General features: G+C 36.4%; 1 protein-coding gene across 1 annotated transcript; it reads left to right on the forward strand.

Moving 5' to 3' along the window:
- Positions 1–2166: 2166 nt before the first annotated feature.
- On the forward strand, positions 2167–24699 carry LOC109075681 (striatin-interacting protein 1 homolog). Its single transcript, XM_042722657.1, is given in 23 exon segments — positions 2167–2269; positions 2271–2297; positions 7218–7287; positions 7673–7747; positions 9429–9563; positions 10313–10433; positions 12679–12748; positions 13124–13229; positions 13344–13471; positions 14289–14477; positions 14853–14903; positions 15923–16152; positions 18065–18130; positions 18271–18334; positions 18662–18733; positions 18819–18893; positions 19171–19268; positions 19390–19516; positions 21320–21420; positions 21502–21568; positions 21712–21816; positions 22165–22369; positions 23439–24699. Coding segments are annotated over 23 exon segments (2520 nt in total). The 5' UTR covers positions 2167–2182; the 3' UTR covers positions 23690–24699.
- The last annotated feature ends 1812 nt before the right edge of the window (positions 24700–26511 follow it).

A 26511-nucleotide genomic window follows, 5' to 3' on the forward strand; every position in this document is an offset into this window, starting at 1 on the left:
TTTTTTTTCTTAGGATTGTGAGATGAAAGTTGCAATTACTTTTTTTCTGGGTTTCCATCTTGTGGATAGACTAGTGTTAAAAAAAAAAAAATATATATATATATAGAAGTGCTTGTGCGAGCTGTGAGTACATTAATTGTCCGGTTAGAAAAATTGGGCTGCATTTGCACTCTGTGCATATGATGACTTTCCTGTTACGTACTTTACTCGTACCCTAGCTTATGTGTAAAAAAACTCGTAACCTAGCTTATGTGTAAAAAAACAAAGTATACTTTGGGCTCTGTGGTCCCTGTTATATGATGAATTATTACATTACAAGGACCCTTTTAAACTCTAGGCTGCTTATATCAACTTTACAAAACCCTGAAGGCATATTACGGTGTAAAAAATTTTCCCAAACATTTGCTTTTACAAACAGAAGGCGGGTTAAATGATTGTTCCTCTTACGTTGTTAGTATGTGCTGCTCTTGTAGTTTGTTTCCAGAGAGTCTACGTTAGTATTAAAAATGTAAATGTGTTGTTCTCCCATATCTCCTCAATAACCCTCCTGTCACGTTTGCATTCACTGCTGTCTTTATCTGCTTCCACACAATCTCTGTACTAAAGCACATCAGTTGGTGTACGTCTTGTTCAAATGTGTTCAACCCGTTGTCTTTATTTGATTTGGTTTTTATTTGCGAGGGTACATGTGTGTGCGTGTGCTTTCTAATGTGTTTGAAGGGACTCGTGTGCACAAACTGATGCTTCTCGGCTGCTGTGTGGCAGTAGACTGTGGTTCCAGGCCTGGGATTTTCCCGGATGCTTTTAGAACCACGTGGAGCGCATTGGGATCAACACCAGCACCTCTTACAAAGAATGAGCGTTGATGAAAAGAAGCTGAAACATCTGTATATTTATTGTTGTAAATCACTACAAATAAGAAAATCTTTAATGATGAGTTGTCAACAATGTTTTAATATTGCAAGTGATGGTAGACGAGCAATAATCTGTAATCTTGAAGAACAAAAATAAAAATCACAAATATAAACTTTTTTTTGCAGGTATTATCGACTGCGCTATAATTTTTCTGTTTTGCGTCAAATCAGGTTATTACTGAAGTAGTTTATCATATGCATGATTGACTTGATTGTTTATAGATGTTTTTTCTTTATAAAAAATACCAGAAGTCATTTAAAATAAAGAACACAAATCCCTGTTTTACAGGGATGTTTAAAAGGTGCACAAATGCTAAAAGTAGAATATTTAAGTTTTTATTTTTATATATTAATTTTATGTAATTTTATTGTTTTTTCATTTTTTTTTTGTTAAATTAAAAAAAAAAGTTTATTTATAAATATTGATTTTTCTTTGTTGATATTTTAGTACATCAAAGTTAAACAAAAATTAGAAATGTCTTACATTCTTTAAATATTTTATATTTTTTTACATTTCAAGTAGTTACATTTTTGAATGATTTTTATGGTTTTGGTTTTAATGAACTATAATATTCCTGGCTTGATTATTCATGATGAGGAGACTGGTTTGTTTGTGGACGGTGACTGAGCGCTCAGCTTCTGCTGGCCTGTCATTTCAGGTATAATTTACAGTCTCTATCCTTTAGGAGATTTTAAATACTATCTACAGGCATCCCAGTGTGAACTAACCTGTTATGATGCATTAAGGAAAGTGTCTTAAACTATTCTTGGTGTGCTTAGTCACTTTGTATATTCCTGGACACTGAGGTCATGGATCGGGGGTGGAAACGGTGGGTGTTTATTCTGGACACATGATGGTTTGAGGGGTATGGGTGTATGCAAAGACAAGAACAGATGCTGTTGTCACCCACACCTTCAGGTTACATGTACAAACACACTAAAAAGCTGAGAGTCACTGTTATCTTCACTGTGTTTGTTTGTGTTTATTTATTTCAGTTGCATTTTTTTTAATAAGTACATCAATTTAAATGAAAATGAGATATATTTCCCTGTCTACCTTAAATACTGAATAAAAATATTGCATATTCGTGGTTAAGTTGCGGTGTGGGCGTGGCTCGCCGCAGGCGTTACGTCAAACCACGCCCTTATCGGCGTGCAGCAGCCAATCAGCGGCGGGGACGTATATTATTCTGAACTTGGAGTCCAGCAGCGTCTGCTCCAGTGTGACAGTGTGTTTCCGTGCGGCGAGCAGATCCACAGCCTGACAGATGCAGCAGCAGACCGACGACATGGAGGTACCTTTACTTAATGATTCTAACAGTAACAGACAGAAGTCTCTGGCTCCAGAGAGAGAGGTTCAGCCATCAGCAGAAGGATTCGGAGGTAATCCGAGAACACACACACATTTCACAGGTATAGAGGTGTGTGTGTAAAATGTCTCTTTTCTGCTGGCGTCTAAAAACCCCTAGATTTTATTATATTAGAAACATGCATGGCGCTAAAAATACCTTGTCTTTAGGAATTTGATCCAGTGTGACCTGCTGATGGCTTTCTAGAGGATATAGACATGCGTTTGATGTGCATGCATTTGAAGGGTAAAAATGAAGGATGCATTTGTTTCTGTCTTGAATTCCCACTTCTTACACAGTATATGGATATATATATATATATGCACATGCGCATATAAATTGCTGAGCATGTATGCATTTGGCTCTTTTCATCTAAATGTGTATTCCTCACATTAACCCGTCAATGTCAGTAGGCACACATTCCTATGCATTAAATACATATTCAAAACCAGTAATTTATTAAGCTTGATATCAGCCTGATATGATGGAATATACATTGTTATATTGGGGGATAAGAGGGTCAATAATATACAGTCTGTTGCAGGTTTATTTGTTTTCATTTTAAAGAAGCAGTGGTTTATCTCTTATCTATCTACAGTATCTATCTATCTATCTATCTATCTATCTATCTATCTATCTATCTATCTATCTATCTGTCTGTCTGTCTGTCTGTCTGTCTGTCTGTCTCTATTTATCCATGAATTAATTGAACTGGAGTGACAGCACACTATAATGTACTCATTGCTCTCTCAAACATATGAACTTATTATTTATTCAGTCATTAAAATTAAAAGCAAGCAAATGTATATTTGATTCTCTTCTTGGCACAGCACAGCCCAGATTCGGTCTTCAAGGACAGTAACACATATTGTGCTGGGAATATGTCCAGCCTAGTGAAGTTATGGCAATGAATTTCTCAACCGTGATCGTTGAGCATATTGAATGTTTTTCTTTTTTTTAGAGGAATTAGAGCGTGTTTTCCTCCTGCAGCAGATTTTTTTTTTCTAGGACAGTGATGGGGAGGCGGAATGAATGTACACAAAATGAGTCAAAATGTTGTGCATGGCTGGAGTTTATGACCAGGAGTGAAACTCAAAGGTCAGATATGTGAGTGTTCTGCCATTAAAGCAGAAAGCAGCTGTGCTTGGTCTTTTGGTATATGCATGGTGATGAATTATTGCATCTGGCTGCATTAAACGAGTAATGAATATTAAATGCTGAATATTGACTGATCTTTTAGTATATGGTCCAGTAGCTCAGTGTTGGCACAGGGCACATTGTGCAGGCCTTGTTTTGAGCTTTGAGCTTTACATATTATTCCAGTTTGTTTCACAGGATAGAAAAGCATGCAACTCTTGTTCGGTTGCTCCTTGTTATGCTTTGGTTGGGCTTAGAGCTGAACTTTGGACTTTAGATTTGATTTTAAATTTGATGTGAATGTACTATAATGTATGGGAAAATGAAATGTTAAGCCTGACTTATGAAATCATGCTTTTTATCATGTATATGGTACCAGAGAATATGAAGCTTAAAAACACCTCAGGGGTACAAACTGAGCCAAAATATGCAATTTGTTGCAGATGCTGATATTTATATGGCCAAAAAGTAAGCTGAAATTCTGATAGCTTGTAAATTAAGGAGATCTTTATAATGATATAGCAGACTATTTACATAAAATGCATATCAGTTGTCACTCTGGATGTATTGTCACATTTAGTAAAATGATATTTAAAAGCTTAGTTTTATGATCAACGCTCTGTAATTTTTATTGTGGGGGCAAAACAAATGAGCTAATACAATGCAATATAATGATGATTGAGAAACAAATAAATGTTCCTCAAAAGCCTGATGGATCATATTTGATACTCACATTTTAACATGATTTTCTAAAAATGATATTTATAATCATGTAAACCTAAGTTTTTTCAGTCCAGTATGTATTCATCTTGCAATAATACTAACAATGTAAAAGTTATTCTTTCAATTGTTTATAAAAATCAATAAAGATTCACAGCAAAAAAGACACATGAATCATGACCTGAAGGTGGAGTTTTTATAATTATATTAAAAGGCCTTTTATTTGATAAAAAATATGAACAGTCTGTTGGCAAAATACATGTAGTAGCTTACAACAGATTTTTTTTAGTACAGTTGTTATCATGCTGATGGTTTAGAGTCCTTAGAAATTTGCTGATAAAATATGATAGTGTAGGCTTCTAAAGGGTTAAACACCAGAATATATTACTGTATATAACTTGCAAGTACCTCGTAATGATCAGGTATAGTTTAAAGTTTGAGGTAAAAAAAAAAAAGCCTAATGGATCACTCATGGTTCATTAGACTCCACCACTGACTCAGTTTCTTCAGTGTATGACGTATGTGTGTGTGTGTGTGTGTGAGTAATCAGTGTCATGATTCATGCCAGAAATGTGTATTCTGTTTACAGGAAGTTGTTCTAGTTTATAAGTATCATAGTTTGCCTTTGTATCAGATTTTTTGGCCCTTGACCTGCCCTTTTTCTCTGAAATCATCAGTATCTGGTGCTGGTTTGGACCAGACGTGAGTGTTCTGCTTCTGGGAGATCAGAGTGGGAGTAACCTTTAAGGAAGGTGTCAGAAAAACTGTCAGAAGGAAAGCCCATCTTTCTCTCTCTCTCTCTCTCTCTCTCTTGCTCCCACACAGCTCTCAGTTAGAGCTTCCCACCATGAGAATCAATGCCATCTGCTTCTGAGGACCAAAATAAAATGCTTCTGACTGTGCCACACATGTCTGTGAGTTAGGAGGGAGAGAGACTGAGAGGAGGGAAGATCATTAGTTTAGTGTGCACATGCATTATGCATAAAGTATGTGCATTATGATGAGAATGTGCATGTATAATTTTCTCACATTCATTATACAAGGTATTTTTTTTTGCCCATAATCCATATACAGTGCTAAAAAAATACTAAAAAATAACTGCATGATGGTGCAAAATACAGGGAGATACTGCAAGAAAGCTGCCTGCTAAAACAGCTTGAGAGAAAGTCTAACAGAACAGTGAGGCCACATTAACTGCAACAAGGTGAATGTCCTGCAGAAGTGCTTAATCTTTAAATGAATAAGCACTTGAGCAAGAGAACCTGGTCCTCAGGGGGAATGAAGAAAGTTCATCTTCAACGTTGTGCTTCTTACGTAATTTATTCTTCAACTGACAGTGCAGAGCCTGTTCCCCAGATGTTAATTGGGCTGCAATTAAATCAAAACGCCTCAGAGGACGTGACACTTCTTCATTTCAGGCAGACTGTGAAAGAAAAGCCTCAAGGTTTAAGAGGCTGTTTAGGGACATTAGCGTAGAGTAGATCAGCACTGGTGTTTTGAAACCATTAACACTACGTTTGAGTGTGAATGTTCATAGTTTAGTAGCTCTTAGAGAGAGTCGGCTAAAAGACATGTCTATTCTTAAGCATAAGTGCAGACTTGGCCAGCAGTCAATCCTTTTAGGTGGACACACACTGGAAACCTGTGTTACCATGACACACTGTGGGTCAGTGAAAAATCTGTGGAATTTACCGTAAAAAGTTGCCAGTCTAGAACTTTGCTGTAAAAAGAACAATAATCGAGGGACATTCATTTATAGAAAAAGCTAATATACATACTGTAACTGATAACAAAATACTAAGAAACATAATTATTTACATTAAAAACTGTCAAATCAAATGTTACAGGGAATGTCAGTTGAAAGTTTTTCATTGTAAATTGTTTTCCACTGTATATAATAAAAAAAAACGTATTGTTAACCAATTAACATGTTTTTACAGTAGTATTTCTACAGTTCTCGACCAGTAAAATTATATTTTTATTTTAAAGTGTAGCACAAGAGGAAATTTTGGGAGGGTTGATTTATAGTTTTTGACTGTAAATTATAGATGACTTGTTTTCACTTTAACATTTTTTTTACTGTACAATTACACAAACTGTCAACTGTCAAATTTATTACAGTTTTTCATGTACTGTATATAGTAAGAAAACTTACTGTTAACCTGTTAAGTTTTCACAGTAGTATTTTACAGTTTATTTTTCATGTTACAATGAGCATTTAATTAAAAGGACACTTTTTACAGTGTACCCTATCAGGGAATTCTAGGACTGTCAGTTTGCTATTTATGACTTTTTTTACATTTAAAATTACATAAAATGTCGCATTAGAGTTATACAGTAACACATTACAGTACTTTAACAAAAAACATACTTTTAACCAATTGACAGGTTTTAACAGTAGCATTTTCACAATCTTTTAATGTTAAAATGATACTTTTAGTGTACTACAGACCCTGCAAACTGCATTTTCTCAAGTAATTACTTTCAAATTGTATTATTAAAGAAAGTTTTTTTTAAATATATATATTATATATATATATATATATATATATATATATATATATATATATAGTATATATATATATAAAAATACTGAAAGTGTTAGCAGTGAGCAGTTACAAACTCTTCATCTCTCAAGTTTGTATATAGGCAATATTATCCCAAAAAGCATGTACAGATTCAAACTTACAAAATCCACAAAAATACAGCATCAAGTCACCCTAGACTTGCTATTTTCATAGTACTATAATTTGAGATGCATTCATCCTAATGTCACATAATATTTTAGAATGTATGTGTATGTTTTAATGGTTTCTTCTTTGCAATTTCCGAGCACATGTGAGGTACTGTGGTGATCGAAATGGTAGTTAATTCATGCTGACATATAGCCACCCTTATTTTCTCTACATTTCCCAAGCTATTGTCATTGAAGTACTTGAGTAGTGTGACCTGGCTGAATTTGCATAATTACGAGGAAAATCACGTGCTGCAGAAATAGTGGAAAGACCTGAAATGCGGTTGGCAAGCGCTCCAGGATGTTAGACATGTGACACTTTCTATCGTGGCAGTGCAGTTATTATTTGCCTCTGATTTGCAGGGGTCCATGGAGTCCCCGAACCTGGAGTTTGAATATGGAGACACGGACAACTTCACCGCAGAGCTCTCAGGTGGGTCACACACACACACACACACACACACACACACACACACACACACACACACACACACACACACACACACACACACACACACACGCACACAAACAAACATATCTAGGGATGAAAAAACACTGAAATTAGGTGAACAACACTAAGTGGAAGCAGCACAAGAAGTCTGAACTTTTCAACCATAGCTTTTTAAATAAATATAAATTCATAGAAGATTAGATGTGCATTATGCATATTTACTGATGTCATTTTAATGTTGCAAACAACGTTATGTTGCAACATGTAACATGCAACATGGCAGTTGATATTTAATGAATATGAAAAAACAGTGTTATGTGCTTGTTTTTTATTTAAGTATATGTCTTTCTGTCTCTTTCGCACACAGAGCTGTACAGCTACACAGAGGAACCGGAGTTCAGTCTGAACAGGGATTACTTTGAGGAAGACTTCAAGAATCATGGTAATGTAACCTCCAGTGCTATATTACAACAAAATAAATATTTTCGTAACTAGTACTTTTGGTATTAATTTCCTGTATAAATCTTAAAACATACTTCAGATGAAAATAATTTACTTCAGAAACAAATTTCTGAAAATAAGTTTATTTTTTTCACCACGCTGGATTTTTTTAAAAGCATAAACATCTCTAAATTTTGTGTGAATATTTAGAATAAGAGAAAAAATGGCCAATTTGAGAAATGAAAAATATTGAGTAAATATATGTATAGTTTTGCATCTTTAATTTTAAGCGTGTTTGTTTTTTTTTAATAGAAAACAAGATAAAATATCTTTATTTGCAGTGCCTCTTCACCCAACACACTACTATAGTGCTTAAGAGCTGTTGAGTTTTGTGCTGGAATTTCATTGTGTTTAAGAGTGAGAAATTGCTTGGAGTCCTGGAACAGAAAGACAGCTGATTAACTGAACGCTCCTGGGTATAACATTTCCACCCGTGTCTGAGAGAGAACAGAAATAAACCGTCAGCAAAGTTGTGCAGAGAAAAGGAGAAATTTAATGAATGTTTATGTGGTTCCAGTGTGTGTTTGTGTGTGTATAGCCTCAGGCTTTACCCTGTCTGCAGTGTGCACAATCTCACCTCGCCAGACCTCTCGCTCTCTCTCTCTCTGTGTTTGCTGTGGCACTGCAGCTCTACAAAATGGAGAAAAGCCAAGAGGCTGGATCACCAATGTTACGTTCGCTTTGTATGTTTGTGTGTGTTGATTGTGAAGCAACTGTAAATCACATGTTTACACTTTTACAAGTTTGCTGCCATCCAAAGGGTTCATATTTTTTGTTCTTTTTCCCCTGGTGTCCACTTCTAATGTAACACTGCAAGTCTCTCAGACTCTCAGATTTTATGCTGCTATGCCTTTAAAAGAAATAGTTCACCCAAAAATTAATATTTGCTTAAAATGTACTCCTCACCAGGCCATCCTGATGGATTATTTGTGGATTATTGTGATGCTTTTATCAGCTGTTTAGACTCTCATTCTGACGGCACCCATTCACTGCAGAGGATCCATTGGTGAGAAAATGATGTAATGCTACATTCAACAAAACATTCTTTAAAAAAAAAACAAAAACAAAAAAACCTAAAAATAACTGAGGTTGAGTATATTTTTGGCTAAACTCTTCCTTTAAAGATGTGTTGTGTATATATAAACTCTTCACATTTGAAATGATAAATGTACACAAGCAAATGTTTCAAGATCTCATAGATCTGATCAGATCAGAAGATCAAGGAAATTCCAATTCCTCATGATGTGACTTTAATAAAAGCATCAGTCCCATCAGAATGTCAAGCCTTCAGTGTCAGATGAATGAACTCAGTGATTTAATTTTACACGTGCCTTCTACTGAAAAGACTTGAGGCTTTACGGCAGAAATCTTCACAAACTCTCGAAGCCTTTGGAAGATATTTTACCAATATTCAGAGGGAAGTTTGTACAGTAATTTGCATTCATAAGTCCCCCACTCATGAAAGAAAAGAGAGGTCAGTGAAGTGACTGAGTGTTTCACGGGTATTTGAGCAACATAAATCCTGACTAATCTTTCTCACGTGTGAGAAGTGAAACCAGTAGAAGAATGGCAGAAATGATTAACATGGCCAGAGATATAATTCTTCTGTGCTCTGCTCTCAGTGAAGGGCCGGAGGTGGATGGAGTTGAGTCTGGAGGAGCAGAGGGTGTATGTCATGAGACTGCTGGACGCTCTGGAGGTCACCGATCGAGACAAGAGGCTCAAAGTGGCCAGAGCCATCCTCTATTTGGCACAAGGTATAAATATAGTACATACAACCACAATTCAGTGGGTGAATCTCATGTAACCAGTCAACAACATATTTCATATTTCAACCCCCAAATCAAAGGAAGGAAATAATAAAATATATTATGAGAAATTAAGCCTATTTTAGGATCATTAAGATATTTTGCAGCTGCGTGTGACTTATTTATTTTTTAATATCTATGTTATCTTTAATTTATTATATTTCAAGAATTATTAAGCACATTTCCCCATGTTCTCATTATATTAATAATGATGTAGTATTTAATTTGTAATGTAATTTTTAGAACTGCCCTTAATTTATGCATATTTAACTTTTTAATAATAATTCTGTATAGCAGTATTTGTTTTTAGTAAACATTAAAAATATGTAAAACTCTGAAATATTATAATTGCTATAATGAGATTCTTCATTATGCATTATGGTAATGAGAACTTAATGTGCTTAAGTGGCATGAAAATAATGTGTTCTCTTAAGAAAAATGTAATTTCTTATTTTATTTTTTCTTTAATGATGCATTATTTAATTTGTAATGTAATTTGCAGTACTGCCTTTAATTTATGCATATTTAAATTTATTTTATAAGAAATAAACTATTGCAATATTTGTTTTTAGTAAAAACATTGAGCATTATGGTAATTCGAATTTGGACATGCAGAATTGGCATGAATTTTTTTTTCTTTGTCTTTCCTTAAACAAAATATAATTTCTTCTTTTTTCATTTTTTTCATATGTATTCAGGTGTGTTTGATGAGTGCGACACAGAAGCTGATGTCCTCTACTGGTCCAGACACAACGTCTTCCTCCTCTACGACATGGGCATCTTCACAGCTCTGCTGGAGCTCCTCAGCATGGAGATAGAGTAAGTGTTTCATTTCCCAACATGCCTCAGTCTCTGTGTGGGGATCTTTGACAGAGGGCAGACCATCTGCTGCAGGCGAAGGGTGAGATACTGAAAGAGACAGACAGAGACTGAATCTCCAGCGAAGGGAAGTGTTTAACAGTGCTGCTATTTTTACTCTCCTTCTCCTGAGGGAGCAGGTTAGAAACGGCTCAGTCATGACTGTGAATGTGTGTGTGTGAAACAGTTGTGTATTTCTGTGGATCTCCTGGGTGCTGTACTAATGAGACAAACGGCTTTCTCTTTTCTGTTTCTTCATGCCCGCTGTGTACGGTAGCATCTGCCTGGGCGGCACAGCGAGCCACTTTCAATTTCTCTAATTACCCACATTAAGTACACTTCCATGTTAATGGATCTTTTTATTTAGTTCAGAGAGTGATATCAGTGCAATCAGATATCACTCTTATTATTGCACATACTGTACCAACATAAAAATTAACATGCAAAAAACTACTCAGAACACATTAGCAACCACACAGAAAATGGCCTGCCACCCATTCATTATACGTCAGGACTGTGGTGACAACCTCTGCATGCGCTATTAAGAAAATGTGAAAATCTACTATATTTTCCGGAAAATTTGTCATACCTGACTGTAAGTCACACCTGGTCAAAATTGCATTGTTAAGAGAAAAAAACCCTGTCACATTCCAGAAAAAAATATAAAATAAACAAAATGCTTAAAAAATATTAAAAACACTATAAACATTTATTTTAGCTCTCTTCACTAAAATTCATTGGTGATTATATACATTTTTAAATATTTTATTTTACTTCAGTTATTATTTTATTTCAAGAAGCAAGAATTGTTTTATGGTTTTAGATTTAGTTAACTATAATAACGTTGGTGGTTAATTCATCAGAAACAAAATTTATTATAAACCATAAAAAGCAAAATTGAAACTAGTGGTGTGTGGGAAATGTGTTATTAAAGTAAACATTGCACATGTTAATTATATCAATGTGAAGCATGAAAAACATGATATAAGTAAACTTTATATAGGTCGCTTTGGAATATTAGTTGCAGTTGCAGATTATTAAAAAAAACATTATTTATTGCAGAAAATATAATAGCTTACATTTAATATATGAAACATATTTCAGTCCGTCATATTATTTTGTGTGCTTGACATTTGCATTGTATAAATCGCTTTGTAATAAAAAAAGGGACTTGTATTCCAGAAAATAAAGTTAACATTTAATAATTAGTATTTTTCTTCATCATATTCTTATGAAGTTAATATAAGCATCAGAATTTAAAAGGCTTAGTTCTTTTGTGTATCCATCTTGTACCTGCTGTCATCTCTCCATAATAAGGCGGTTCTTTATTTCCTGCACCAGCTCGCTCTCTCTCCATGTCCTCCCGCTCTCTTGTGTTAAAGAGAACCACAGAGTGCTCCGTCTGTGATCTCCGCATCTAAGACAGCCTGGCCACCGTGCCTCTCTTTCAAGCCCCTGCCTGCCGGGGGATTTCATGTCTTTGTACATGTTCTCATCAGCCCACACAGCAGAACTGCTCTCAGGGAGACTCTCTGCCTCTGCTGTGGTTTACTGTGCCGTAATTTGCACTCAGAGCATTGATTCATATTCAGCCGGTCACATCTGATTCAAATGATCAGGCTTTTGGTTGACAGCTAGTGTTTGTACTGAACAAGGGATTAGACTGCATGGCTTGTTTGCCTCTTAAAATCTCTTTTGTATTGTATTTTGTGGAATGATGAAAAGATTGACTGGTTGTAATGAGCCTTTAACAGTCTTATTTTAGTATCACTGCAATAATATTATAGTCTTTATCAGTATTTTGAATTAGATTTAATTTTTTTGTTTTCTGTTTTCATTTTTTTATTTGGTTATTTTATTTTTATTTATTTTCTACAATGGAGTTCTATTTTTTAACATTAGGCAAACTAAGAATAGAAAATACTTACTGTAAAGGGCTACCATTATTTTAGTATATAAAGTTAAACTAAATAAAAATGAGATTTTTTCCCTTGGCATCTACCTAAAATAAATTAAGTTTTAATACTTTTAAAAAAATTATTTTGTTTCAGTTAACACTTATTTTATTACATGTAGCGTACACGGTTTTATTGTTTTAGTTTGGTTAACTGTATTAAGCCTGGTCTTTTGGTGCATTTGTAACGTAAGGATGTCCTCTTATATGTGCATTTATATTTTGGTTTAGTATCGTTCCCTTTTTCTCCAGTAATAACCAGGCATGCAGCAGCGCAGTGAGAAAACCAGCCATTTCTCTGGCAGACAGCACTGAACTCAGGTAAGATGCCTACTGGGACTGATTTGCTTTTTTTTTTTTTTTTTTTTTTTTTTTTAATCTCACATCATTAGACTTCACTTCATCCAACCCGCAACCCACTTCTCAGATTTACATTAAAATTGGTGTGGAGGAACCTGGGCTGACAGAGAGCTTTCTGTCTTGCAGCTTTGATGTCTTTGAGTGCTTTGCATCAGTGCACAATACATATATATGAATGCTGTTTTGCTGTAAGGAGTAATGCTGCTGCATTAGCTGATTATAGAAGGATAATACTTGCCCTTGGTTACAATACACAAAGACTCACTCTTGTACTAACACACACACTTACACTCAATAACTCAGATTGAAAGTAAAGGCGCTTGCATCATGTTCTGAAGTTCTTCTGAGCATCATGTATCTGATGGTTGAGACCATTCGAGTGGAAACAGAGGGTGACAGTCCTGAGAGGAAGGCAGCCAGAGAGGCCTTCAAGACAGAGTTGGGTGAGAAAGACTGTGTGGCCTTTAGTCTTACAGATAAAGTGTGTGTGTGTGTATGCAGTGGTTGGCTGCTGACCTTCTCTGTGGCGCAGTGATTAACCTCCCTCCTCTTCTCAGGTTCACCCCTTTATAACGGAGAGCCCTTTGCCCTCCTCCTCTTCACCATGGTAACCAAGTTCTGCAGCATGAATGCGCCCCATTTCCCCATGAAGAAAGTGCTGCTCTTACTGTGGAAGACCATACTGGTCAGTCTCAATACACACACATCAGAATCAGTGCTCATTTGCACCATTTTAGATAAATAATTTTGATACTATTTTGTTTTATAGATCTATTCTATTCTATTCTATTCTATTCTATTCTATTCTATTCTATTCTATTCTATTCCACAGATAACTTTACATAACATTATATTACATTACATACTCCTGTTAAAAAGTGTGGGGTCAGTAAGATGTATTTTTAAGGATATCAATAATACCTTTAATCAACAAGGATACATTCAGTTGAACACAAGTGACAGTAAAGACATTTAGAATGTTTCTACTATACAAATGTTTTTTTTTTTTTTTTTTTTTTTAGCAAGAAACCTGCGTGTTTCTGAAGGAATGTGACACTGAATACTGGAGTAATGATGCTGAAAATTCAGCTTTGAGATCACAGGAATAAATTACATGTTTTAAATATATTAAAATAGAAACAGTTATTTTAAACTGTAAAAATATTTCACAATTTTGCTGTTTTTATTGAATTTTAATTTAAATAAATGCATCCTTAAGAGCATAAGAGACTTTCAAAAACATTAATAAAATCTTGCAGACCCAAATTTTGAATTGTATTTTAATCTGGACTGATTGAAGATTTTATTAGGTTCTATTTTCTTTCATTATGCTACGTTCCACAGAATAATTACTGATTATTCTATTTTACCAGATAAAGAGAGACCTTTTTAGATTTTTCAGAATATAAACACTGTTTTTATCATGGACTCTTTTCAGACCTGTTTATGTGCCTATAGTATAGTGCTCTCTCCATTGATTTCTGCATGTTTGTGCACCTCAGTTCACTCTGGGAGGTTTCGAGGAGCTGCAGGAGATGAAGGTGAGAATGAGAGAGCAGTTGAACCTGTCGCCGCTCCCTGAGGACAGCATTAAGGTGGTGCGACAAATGCGGGCGGCTTCTCCTCCAGCCTCGGCCATGGAGCTCATCGAGCAACAGCAACAGCAGAAGAGAGGACGCAGGAGTCGCCGGGTACGAGAAACACACACGCAAATGACTTTCAAAGCCATTGCACTAGCAGAAACCACGTGTACATGAGTACACACAACCTCTCATGCGTCTGAACCTATACAATCAGTATATGAATTATAAAACACACAAAATGTCTGATCTGTGCTACCTATTACACAGCCCTGCATCTTGAAAAAAATCATTCAATTTGTTACAACATCGTGGACCAATCACAGCAGGTTTCACAGTTTTTAACCTTTCTCCTTCCTGTCTCACTCTTTCTCTGTAAGTTTTCTGTAACCCTTTCTCCTCATCTCTCCCTCTTTTATGCCCTTTTCTCTCTGGGTTTTCGTTGTCCTGTCGGCTCATTCCCGTCTCTTCCTTGTGTCCCTACAGAGTGCCTTTGTTGATAGCTTGGAAGGAGACAGTCCATATGCCAAGAAACAGGTCTTTACCCCAAACCCCTTTTGTGCATTCTCTTTGTTGTGGGCTGGCCTTGCACTCCTTCACTCTCTTTTCCTTCACAGCAATTTGTTTTTCCTTTGTAACTTGATTTGGGGAAGGGTTCTGAGAGATGCAGCTGGCCATGGACATTAGCAAGACTCTCTGTCTATCCATTTGCACATCTTTCCACATATTCTCAGTCAGTGAGATCCACATAGACACACTCCGGCTCCCAGTAGCTAGCAGAATGGCTTCTTCTCATAGGCAGCCAATCACAGCTGAGTTGCCTCTGCTCATGGCCTTAAGCAACACCCACAGACAGACTCATATATTGACTGCACTGGAACCAACGATGACGTTCCACTAATGCACCTCATGCCTGATGCTTGCTCTGTATCTTGCCATTCATGCATTTGCACAACACTAGAGATGTGAAGAACTTGTTTTTTGTGCGTTTGTTGAACTGAATCGGTCCCTGTTTTGTGATGCTTATCATTTGCAGGTTTATGAAACGGTAAGTTTGTAAGCAATGGATGGGGAACGTAATCTGAAGGCTAAAATACCAGATGTACCTGCGGAAAAACCCCTGATACGAGTCTTGTTCATGCAAAACCTCACATACAGGATGTTTCAGTTTGGTTAGTTAAAAAAAAATGTAAAGAACAAAAAATTACAGAATGATAGCAAACCTCATTCACACCTTATGAATGATATTTTAAAATCTGAAAGGGATAGTTCACCTAAAATTTGGATTTACTCATCCTCAAGTTGGTCCAAACCTCTATGAATTAATTTTTCTGTTGAACACATAAGAAGATCTTTTGCCAGTAGCCATAATATTTTTTCCATACTATTGAAGTCATCAGTTACCAGCTGCTCCAAACAGCATGAGGGTGAGTAAATAATGATTGTTCATTTTTGGGTGAGCTGTCCCTTTAATTATGAATTTGGGCCTTCTAATGAGACTCAATATCAGGGTCCATTTGCAACTTGATGTTAAACTCTTTCTCCCTCTCTTGCAGCCACTGGTCAAACAGGACAGCCTGGACACTTACAACGAACGGGACCCTTTCAAAAACGATGACGCGCGGGATGAGGAAGATGACCCAGAGGACGTGGACAGTGGCATTGAGGGAGAGGTCGACCCTCTCGACAGAGACGTTATTATCCAACCGCCGCCGCCGCCACCACTGCGGCCACCAACCGAGAGAGTGTCCTTTCCCAGGGGACTGCCATGGGCTCCCAAAGTCAGGTAGCATACAAGGTCTTCATCAGATGTGATGGCCATAAACTGTGCTATTTTGACTTGTTTCAGAGATCTGGGGTCTCATTTCTAAATGATGCATATGCACAAAATGGATTTAGAAATATGCATACACAATTTTCCATGCACATAACTGGATTTATGTGCATGGAAATAAGCATTCCTGGAGTGAGAAAAGTAATGAAGTAATTAGGCTACATAAAGTCATTACACAGAAGTTAAACCAAAATGATTTGAATTTAGACATTTGTATTGGATGCGCTTGATCACTTTTCCTGTGGTATGCTTATTCCTGTGGTTTTAATGACTTTGTATTGCGGAAAGCTGGCTCCTTGTCATTTCTGACTTATAACAAAAAACAGAACAATGTCTAAAAGCTGCTATGTGACAAGGTGTACAGTAAACAAGCTAAAAAACCCAGAGAACTACGTTTTTATAAACTGTCGACCCAAAAAAACGAGCGCTTAAGGACACAAAAGTAGAGCGCAACGAGTCATATTACTCTGAGAACTGTGCACACTGGAGGGAAACGTAATCGGTGACAGGAAACATTCATTATTTTTAACCATGTCAAAGGATTATTTCACCACCCTATGTGAACCTGAGAGGAGGAGATATATTGAGAAACTGAATTTTATTAGTCTATGTCAGTGCCCCTTTTCCTTACCTTCCTTTTTTAGGAGAAATGATCCAACTGAACGGCCCAACGTGAAAACCCTGACAACTATTTGTGTCCTTAAACGCTCGTTTTTTTTGGGGAGGTTGACAGCTTATAAAAACGTGTTTTTTAGCTTATTTTACTGTACATCTTGACACACAGCAGCTTTTAGGCATTGCTCTGTTTTTTGTTACAATCAGAAATGACAAGGAGGAAGCTTCCCGCAATACAAAGTCAATGGAGAGGGCTGGAAATGTGTGGGCGTGGCCTAAATGTGCTCTGTCTCTATGCATGGAAATATGCAGATGAGGTTATGCATAGTATAAAATTGCCATTGCAAGCTCCATATATGGTGATTTTGGGGAGGAGACAGGGTGAAGATACTCATATGCACAATTTTCCCCTGACTGTGATTTATAAAGTTATTTTTGCGCAGGTTCTGGCATTCACCTGGTTTTATAAATCAGAAAACTTTTGTGCGTACACAAAATCTAGCTTTTATGTATGCGTACACTTTTAGGATGAAATCTACAGAGAGTTTATGAATGAGACCCCTGTTGTTTTGCAATAAGTATGAGCAATTTTTGTAAATAAGCTTCAGAGAGACAAAAGTTTGGGTTCGGTAAGCCTCATATGGTCACCAAGGATACATTTATGTGATTAAAAATACAGTAAAAACAGGAATATTGTGAAATATTATTCCAAATTCAAATAGCTGTTTTCAATTTTAATATATCTGAAAATGTATATATCTAGTGACCCGTCTAACTGCCTACAAAAATCTACTACAGCTCCTGTGCTGGAAACAGGCTGGTTTTAGGACTGCAGTACCTCTGACATAAATATTGCATATTTGTGGACCGAGACAAATGAACAGGGAGAAACACAGAGGAAGGAAAAAAAAGAGATGAATTTGGAACAGCAAAAGCTGTGACAGTCACGTTTTATTCAAAGAGCCACGCAGTACAGTATTTACCTCTGCGGCTTCTTTACCTGTGAATTGTAACACTGTGCTGAGCTGCACTGCTGCATGCAGATGAGAACGAGAGCGTGAGGGAGGGGGTGCTGCAGCACTTTAAAGAGGTTAGTGTAAAGACGACGAAGGGACACATTTACGCTGCTCTTTTTGATAATTTAAGCAGCTGTCTGTTGGTAGCAGTCCTGTCCTAAACTGAGAAAATTCTAAAAAGAATTCCAAAGCAACTCCTCATGTAGTCAGTTCCGTTCTTCTTTCTCCCACAGAGAGAAAGACATCGAGCACTTTCTGGAGACCAGCAGAAATAAATTTATCGGATTCACCTTGGGGAAGTGAGTGTCTGATCGATTCTCCCAGGTTCTGAATCTGTGGGAAACCATAATAAAGGTCACCTTCATTATCATTAATTCAGTATACTCTGCTGTTTCTGGTTCACACTGTATGTTCTTTCTTTTTTAATGTTGTTTTACAGTGACATTGACACATTGGTTGGGTTACCCAGGCCCATACATGAGAGTGTGAAGACTTTGAAACAGGTAAGCATGGAAACATTTTTGTTTTCTAGAATTTCTAGTATTATTTTACACAGCTGGAAGAGTAAAAAATATATATATTCAAACATCATATGCATGAATACTAAATGCTAAAGAATTAAGAATTTTTTTTTCACTTTTATTGACACACAGTAAGTTGATTACTGTATATATCTGCTGGATTTAGTAGCTGTTGTTTCACAGATATGCACTGACGTGGATCCTGTGTTCTAATGCATGCTCTATTGGGGCTCTTTCAGCCACTCACAGTTTAGATATCTGTCCTCGGTCACCATGGCTATTCTCTCTCTCTCACCCCTTCTCTCTTAACACAAGTATGTCTCCATAGCGGAGGTCCAGATCAAGAGAGAGGAGGAGCTGCAGCAGTGTCCCATGACTATGGTAAGTGACTCAACTTTGCTGTTTTTTTGCATTTATTATTGGTTCATTAAGATGTCAGTCAGAATCACCTCTTTTGATTGGCCAGGGGGAAGAGGAGGTGGAAGAAACACCTGCAGAGATTCTCTATTTGGGAATGTTGCCTAGTCTCTCTCAGTATGTAGTAAGTGTCTCCTACACTTTGTCTTTTTACACACCCAGGTACTTGGGAATAAAAATATTTGCATTTTTGATCATTTTCTTTCTGATAATATTTCACAGCAAACACTTCAGGCCTGTTTGGCGTTTCATAACATGTTGTTTTAGATAAGTGTACCATAATAATCTGTGGTGTCTTGCCTTAATTCTAAATGCTAATACTTAATGGTGTAGTGGTTAATGCATGCAACTCTTCAGACAAACCTGGTAGGAATGTTGCACTAATGTTAGTCTCTTTGTAGATTGCTCTATTGAAGCTGCTTCTGGCTGCAGCACCAACCTCCAAAGCAAAGACAGACTCCATCAACATCCTAGCTGATGTTCTGCCGGAGGAGATGCCGTAAGTCTACGCACAAATAGAGTAGAGACTCTGCATTTGATGTGTGCATGGCGCATGAAAAGATCGGTGCGCTTTGTTTTAGACGTACAGCAAATATTTCCCGTGTTTGTGTTGGAAACAGAATCACCGTCCTCCAGAGCATGAAGCTGGGCATTGATGTGAACAGACACAAGGAGATTATCGTCAAAGCGATTTCAGCTCTCCTGCTACTGCTGCTCAAACACTTCAAACTCAACCACATATACCAGGTCAGAATCTCTTTATTTGCTGTTCCTCTCTCTGCTCGTGTCTCTCTGATGTCTTTGGCTGAACTGACCCAGCACTCTGCTGATAGGCTCGCTGTCAAAGCACCATTAATCACCAGACACAAAAGAGAGAGAGCCAGGGAGAGACAACGATGAGACAAGCACTTAGACTAAAAAAGGATTCTTTAAATGCATAAAAAAAATAAAAAAATAATAAATAAAAAATAATCTAAAAATAAAGAGGGGGTTTAGAGACTATTTTCTACAGCTGGACTCATGCAGTGAGCCAGAAATCTCTACTTCAGAAGTGCTTACATTCACCAAATAGTTTTATTTCTTATTTATATTTTGAAGATTTATGGGTCAAAGACAAAAAGGGATTCAAGCATCAACATAATGGTTTAATGCAGCATTAAATTTTTATTTTTTTGTCCTGTTTAATGTGAAAAAAAGAATGACTATCATACTAATTATTTATTTATTTATTTTTTATTTATTTATATACAGACGACACCCAGTAAAATGCCACAATAGAATAACAAAAAAACTTTGTCAGGCATATTTTAGAACAAGAATCATTAGAAGACATAAAAAACTATTTAAAGCATCACACTGAAGCCCCCAAATACTAATTAATTGTAATTTTAAAAATTAATTAATCTAAAAAATAAAAAATAAATGTATTAAAGTTGTACCCATTTGTCAGCAAAAAGTTTTTTAACATTAAAAATATAATCAAATTTAGTATGATCGGTTTTACACGATAAGTATGTTTAATTTTTACATAAATATATCTGTTTCGCTGTTTGTTCATATTTATTTGAATATGATTTTATATTCCTAAAAACATGGTAAAATATTTTTTTTTTGGCTGTTGACAGTATTTTCTGATTTATGAAGTGATAAAAATGAGATATCCATTCTTTAAAACCCTTTTGACAAACCTTGCTTTGTTCAGAATTATGCATTGGAAATGTAATGCATATTTAATTAGGTAATGCCTTGTTTGTATTTAAACATCCTGTAGCATTTTAGCAAACTTGACATGTTTGCAATTTGTTGCCTTGCCTCACATGCTGAAAAAAAAAATCTGAGAATTTCTCTCCTCCTACATCAAATTATTTAAAAATATTAGCAGAGGATGAGAACAAAATGTTCTAAAGCGTGATGTGCTTCATCTTGTCAGCACAGTCCAGACTAATCCTGTGTGATGAGCATGACAAATTCTGAAAAATGAACGTGGCGCCCTCTATTGGTGGAGATAAATAGCACTGCAGTAGGAACAGTTTTATAACACATTTAATTTCATTTTACCCTTTCTCACACTTGACTGAAAAGGTTCACTGAATTCACACGGCACTGAATAATCAGTTACTAAAGGCAGTCGCATGTATCTTTTCCCTCTCTGTTCATTTCAATTACTCAATCACTCGCTCGCTCGGATTAAACAACAAGAATGAGCGTGAGCATTGCTTATTAATGTTTTTAACGAGTTTGCTCATTAACGTCTAAAGCCATGATAAACGGAGAGGAACTGGAAACCAATCACTCTTCAGTATGCATCTCAGTCTCAGCTGAGAGAAACGATGAATGTCTTGCAAATGAAAGCCTAATGAAAGCTTCAACTCATCAGAGATAGATGGAAGTTTGCAGTTAATTATAGATATTATGGGCCAAACTGACTTCCTACGCCACTGGATTTAAAGGGCCATTCCTCCTTATAATAAAATGTGGTGTTGTTCAAATGCTGGAGATTTTTATGAAGTACTTTATATGTGAACAGGATGTCTTTTGTGTTTTGGACAGTTTGAATATGTGGCTCAGCACCTGGTGTTTGCCAATTGCATCCCGCTCATCCTCAAATTCTTCAACCAGAACATCATGTCTTACATCAGTGCCAAAAACAGGTAGAAATGTTGATATATGTTAAATCAAACCAACTTCTGTGTCAGTAAGTCCTTTAAACATATTGTGTTTTCTGATGGCAGCATTTGTGCCCTGGATTTCCCTCATTGTGTGGTTCATGAAATGCCTGAACTCACAGCTGAAAGCCTGGTAATGATACAAAACACTACAATTTTGTCTTTTTTTTTAACTCCAGACTTTATTTTATAGGTAATGTAGGTGACTGAAAAGAAAGAACCTATCATTTTTGTTTGTTGTGAAGATGCTGAATGTGTGTCTGTGTGTGCAAACAGGAAGCTGGTGACAGTAATCAGTTTTGCTGGCGTAATCTCTTCTCCTGCATCAACCTACTGAGGATCCTAAACAAAATTACCAAGTGGAAACACTCAAGAACTATGGTGAGAGAAAAATTTATTTATTTATTTTAAAGAATACCAGCATTATGCCATGATTGAATTTCTGTGTAAATGGTTTATATACTATAATTACTACATAGTTTTGTTTTTAATTTTTGCTGGGGTTTTTCTACAAAACCTCACCTGTTTCTCTGTTTCAAAATACATATCAGTGTAAATATAGCTAATGATATCAATCAGTGGCATCTCTAATTGTTTAATGCAATCTGTTCACATGGAGAAAAAAAAAGTTGTTTATACATCTGTTCATAAATTATTGAATTCTATTCTTTGAGTCAATTGGTTTTACATTGTTTTCAATGGTTTGTGTTGGGTCTCTTTCCTTTCCAGATGCTTGTGGTGTTCAAGTCTGCTCCTATCCTCAAGAGGGCGCTCAAGGTTAAACAAGCCATGATGCAGCTCTACGTCCTCAAACTTCTTAAGATACAAACCAAGTATCTGGGCCGCCAATGGAGAAAGAGTAACATGAAAACCATGTCTGCCATCTACCAGAAAGTCAGACATCGGCTCAATGATGACTGGGCGTATGGAAATGGTAAATATCAGGGGGGTTTTAGTCACGGTCGGGGGCAGAGCCTGTGAGAAAGACAGTCAATCTAAAGATCCTGTAGAAGGTGTACTGTAGGTTTAGCATGACATTAAAATTTAAAATGTTTTTATTCTAATGTTTTAGAATGTTTTTAAATTTTTAATTATTTCCTTGGTGAAACATGGCTCATAAGCTGTGATTCAGAAGCTGCATCTTTTAAAGGTGCTGTATGTATGTATTTATTAATTTTTTTTTTTTTTACTGTACTAAAGCATAAAAATGCTGTTATATGTTTGCAGATATTTAGGAAACATGCTTAGTTAACATACTTTTTTTTGTTTCTCAGAAAAACAATACTACAGCCAGTTATTCTACTATGAAATGTATGTTCTGTGTCGGAATGTCTGTTTTTGATCTGTGTGATTCTGCCCACTGCCAATTTACCCAATATTTTTTTAACACCCGGGTTGCCAGTTTGGTAGAAAACACAGCATATTTGAGCCATGGAAGTGAGCAAATGAACTGGGTTAGAAATCACAGATTCTACCTGAGCTAAAAAGCCTCAGAAACCATCTAAAAATCTCTATGACCAGAAGGAATATTAAAACACTGATAAATCAACTCATCAACTTACAGTGTAAAGCTTGTCGCCTTCCTTTGTAAATTGTACTCGTTCCTGTTCCGTGTCCTCAATGTGACAACCCTCGTGAATCTCGAATCTGAGGAGGAGGGGGCAAGAGAAACAAGAGTTTTTTTGAATTTGTAATGCAGTACCAATTTCAACCACTAGCTGTCAATGTTACATACTGCACCTTTAGAGGCTGCATTTAAAGACCAAATGTTTCACAGCAGTGTGACAAAGGCTTGTTGGAGGCTCCTTTACATGCAGCCTCGAAATGCATCTTTTAATTCCCAGGCCATGAAAGATATGACAAATGGATCCCTTGCGGCCCGACTAACCATTGAACAATGTTTGTTACGACCTTCGAAGGATGCAGCCCCTGAATTGGGACACAGCTATTGTAGTTGTTCTCAGATGTAAAACATGCTCCTATTTTTCATTCTCTTTTGCCAGATATTGACGCTCGGCCGTGGGATTTCCAGGCGGAGGAGTGTGCACTACGTGAGTGCATCGAGAAATTCAACACACGCCGTTACGATAAGAATCAGAACAGTGATTTTACACCAGTAGACAACTGCCTCCAAAGCGTTTTAGGACAGCGTGTCGACCTGCCCGAAGACTTCCATTACAGCTACGAGATGTGGCTTGAAAGAGAGGTTTTCTCCCAACCTATTCAGTGGGAAGGTCTGCTGCAAGCCCAGTGATCCCGCTGTGATTATTACGGGACTTTTGCTTCTTATTAAACTGACACAATTACTGTGGGATCACGCAGATACTCAGCACTGAGGGTCTGACGTTTCTGTTCTGTAATGAATTCTTGTAAATAGAGATATATATGTGTGTAAATATGGAATGCGGTCTTCCTTATTCTGTGTAAAAGCATTTGATGCTTTGGGTATAAACACAAATATATCTGTGTATGTATTGCAAGAATGATATCTTCTCTAATACCTGAAGCACACTTTATGTATAATAACAGTATTCTGACATATGTAGTATTCTGAAATGATCAAGATTTATTTATATGGTCACTCACTATGTCTAACTGTGAAAATTTTTAATATTTATGTAAATATGAACACTTCATGAGGTTGTGAGGTACAACCTGAGGCAGGGTCTCTCTTAAAAAGTGGCAGTGTGGAGTTGATGTGTTTAAAATTAATTAATTATTATTATTTTTTTCCTGTAGCATGTTCTCAAGAAAGCAGTGAGTCACCACTTTTTGTCCCCATGTAGCACTGCACATCACACAAAAGACCCCTGAGCAGCACAATACACATATTCAAAGTGTCCTTGGTGACTGCACCGTCACCCACACTAAGCATGACGCTCACTAAATGGTGCTGGTTTTTAACACTTCGTTTCATCTCCTGGTTACATGCGTCATTCTCTTCTGAGATTAGCACTGTATGAAACGTATGTGCTCTCTCCATCAAAACAGTGTCACAGACAGCACCTCACTGTTTATTCATGTTTGTTTTACAGGGTTTATCTTGCAATATCATTTCTTATTTTTTATATTCTCATTGTTTTGTATTAAACTAAGGTGCTGTGTAAATGAAACTACCTATGATGATCCATGCCAAATACAGCACCATCACATTTTTTATATGTACACTGATTTGTTGTACTTGTACAGACTGCACTGTAAGTGAATGCGGAAAATTGACGTAAGAGTCTTTAATAAATTATAAAGAGAATTAAATAACCATAACCTTGTGTAACATATCTCTGTCTGCAGTTTTAGTTTTGTGTCATATTTCCCCACACACTAAATGATCCACAAAGAGAAATTACTAAATTGTGAAGATCCAGTTTATCACAAGAGGTGATTCATTTAATGCAAATCTCTTAAATGGTCAGCATATGATAGCTGTTTTTTAATTTTATGCCATCACATTTATTTCTCATGTTTAAAATCAAAACTGACCATGAGTCAGAAAACAGGGATGATGATTCATCTTGGGATTTGAATCATCATAAAGCGACAGTGACACACACACACACACACACACACACACACACACACACACACACACTCTCTCTCTCTCTCTCTCTCTCTCACTTACTTATATATATATAAACAATAGTAAAATTCAGCTTTGAAAACAGGAATAAATTACATTTTAAAATATATTCAAATAGAAAGCAGTTATTTTAAATTGTAAAAATATTTCACAATATTATTGCTTTTGCTGTATTTTGGATCAAATAAATGCAGGCTTGGTGAGCAGCAGAGAATCATTTTAAAAACATTAAAAAGTTTGCTGTCCAAAAACGTTTGACTGGTCGTATATACAGTGTAACGTATCTTACCTGCCCGCTTTTTTTATATTGTCTAGAAATCGTCCCTTGCCTTTAAATCCTACATGGGGAGGCTGCAGACCTGGAGCCGGTAGATATAGGCCCCAAGCAGTTTTACGCCCCTGTTGTTCCTCATGCGTCCAGTAGGGGGAGGCTGTATATTAGTATATGAGCCTAGTCATCAAAACAGCAGACCATATCTGTATGATAGCGGCAGACATTTTTTGAAGCGATACGAAATGAGGTATGTAAATAAGTTATTGTTGTTGATTGTATTGTAATGATGCAACATTTATTATTTATAAACGATTGATGCGATATCAATTCAAAAGATGGGTCAATAATTTATTTCGAGAGGCAAAAGTACTTGATATGAGCCAGTCTTTTTTTTGTTTTTCTGGAAATTAATTTTTACTCTTTTTCAGTATGCCCTTTACACTGTGCTGAAACACTCCATTCAATTTTACTTCGGTGAGCTTTTCTATTTTCTTCCTTGGAAGGTTGTTATAAAGTTTATGCTGGTCATTAAATTCTAACAATACAACTTAAATACTAATCCTGTGGCATTACAATTCTGTTTAGCTTGACATGCCTGCAATCAGGGAGTGGTGGTGTCTACGTCTAATTGAGCGGTTTGAGACAGAGGGGTATGTTTATAGTTTTTCTTTACATCTCAGTTTGGTGTTTCATTCTTTGTTCCTTTCTTGTCAGTAGAAATAATTGACCAAACTGAGGCATTACAGGTTTACTAATTATTTATACATTATACATTGGTTATATGTAGAGTTCTTAATTATACATTAAATTATCATTGCAGCCTGTTTATTGTCCACAACAAGAGGGTGTCCTATTGGGGGCCAAACAATGGTAGATTTTGTTTTCTTTTTAAAAAGGAAGAACATGGGAAAAGGTGTGTTGCACTGTGACAGAGGAGGCAAGATGCCTGACTGAACATGGGGACAGGACGACCACTTTACAGGATTTTCCAGGACTAACACAGTGACCTACCACAACATGTTGTTGCCAGTAGGACACACCGAAAGTTATCCAACAGGCTCTGGTGGACTTCATCTGGGGCAAGAGGAAACCGATAACCCCACATTCAGGTTACAAGGGCATCAAGAATGCATTTTTTACTGCATTCTAAACCAATAGCTTGGACAGTAAATAAACAACTTACACACATGGAAATGTTTTTAAGCCATTTTCAATTTTACTCTGC

This window comes from Cyprinus carpio, chromosome B4 (genome assembly GCF_018340385.1).
Source record: "Cyprinus carpio isolate SPL01 chromosome B4, ASM1834038v1, whole genome shotgun sequence".
Lineage (NCBI taxonomy): Eukaryota > Metazoa > Chordata > Actinopteri > Cypriniformes > Cyprinidae > Cyprinus > Cyprinus carpio.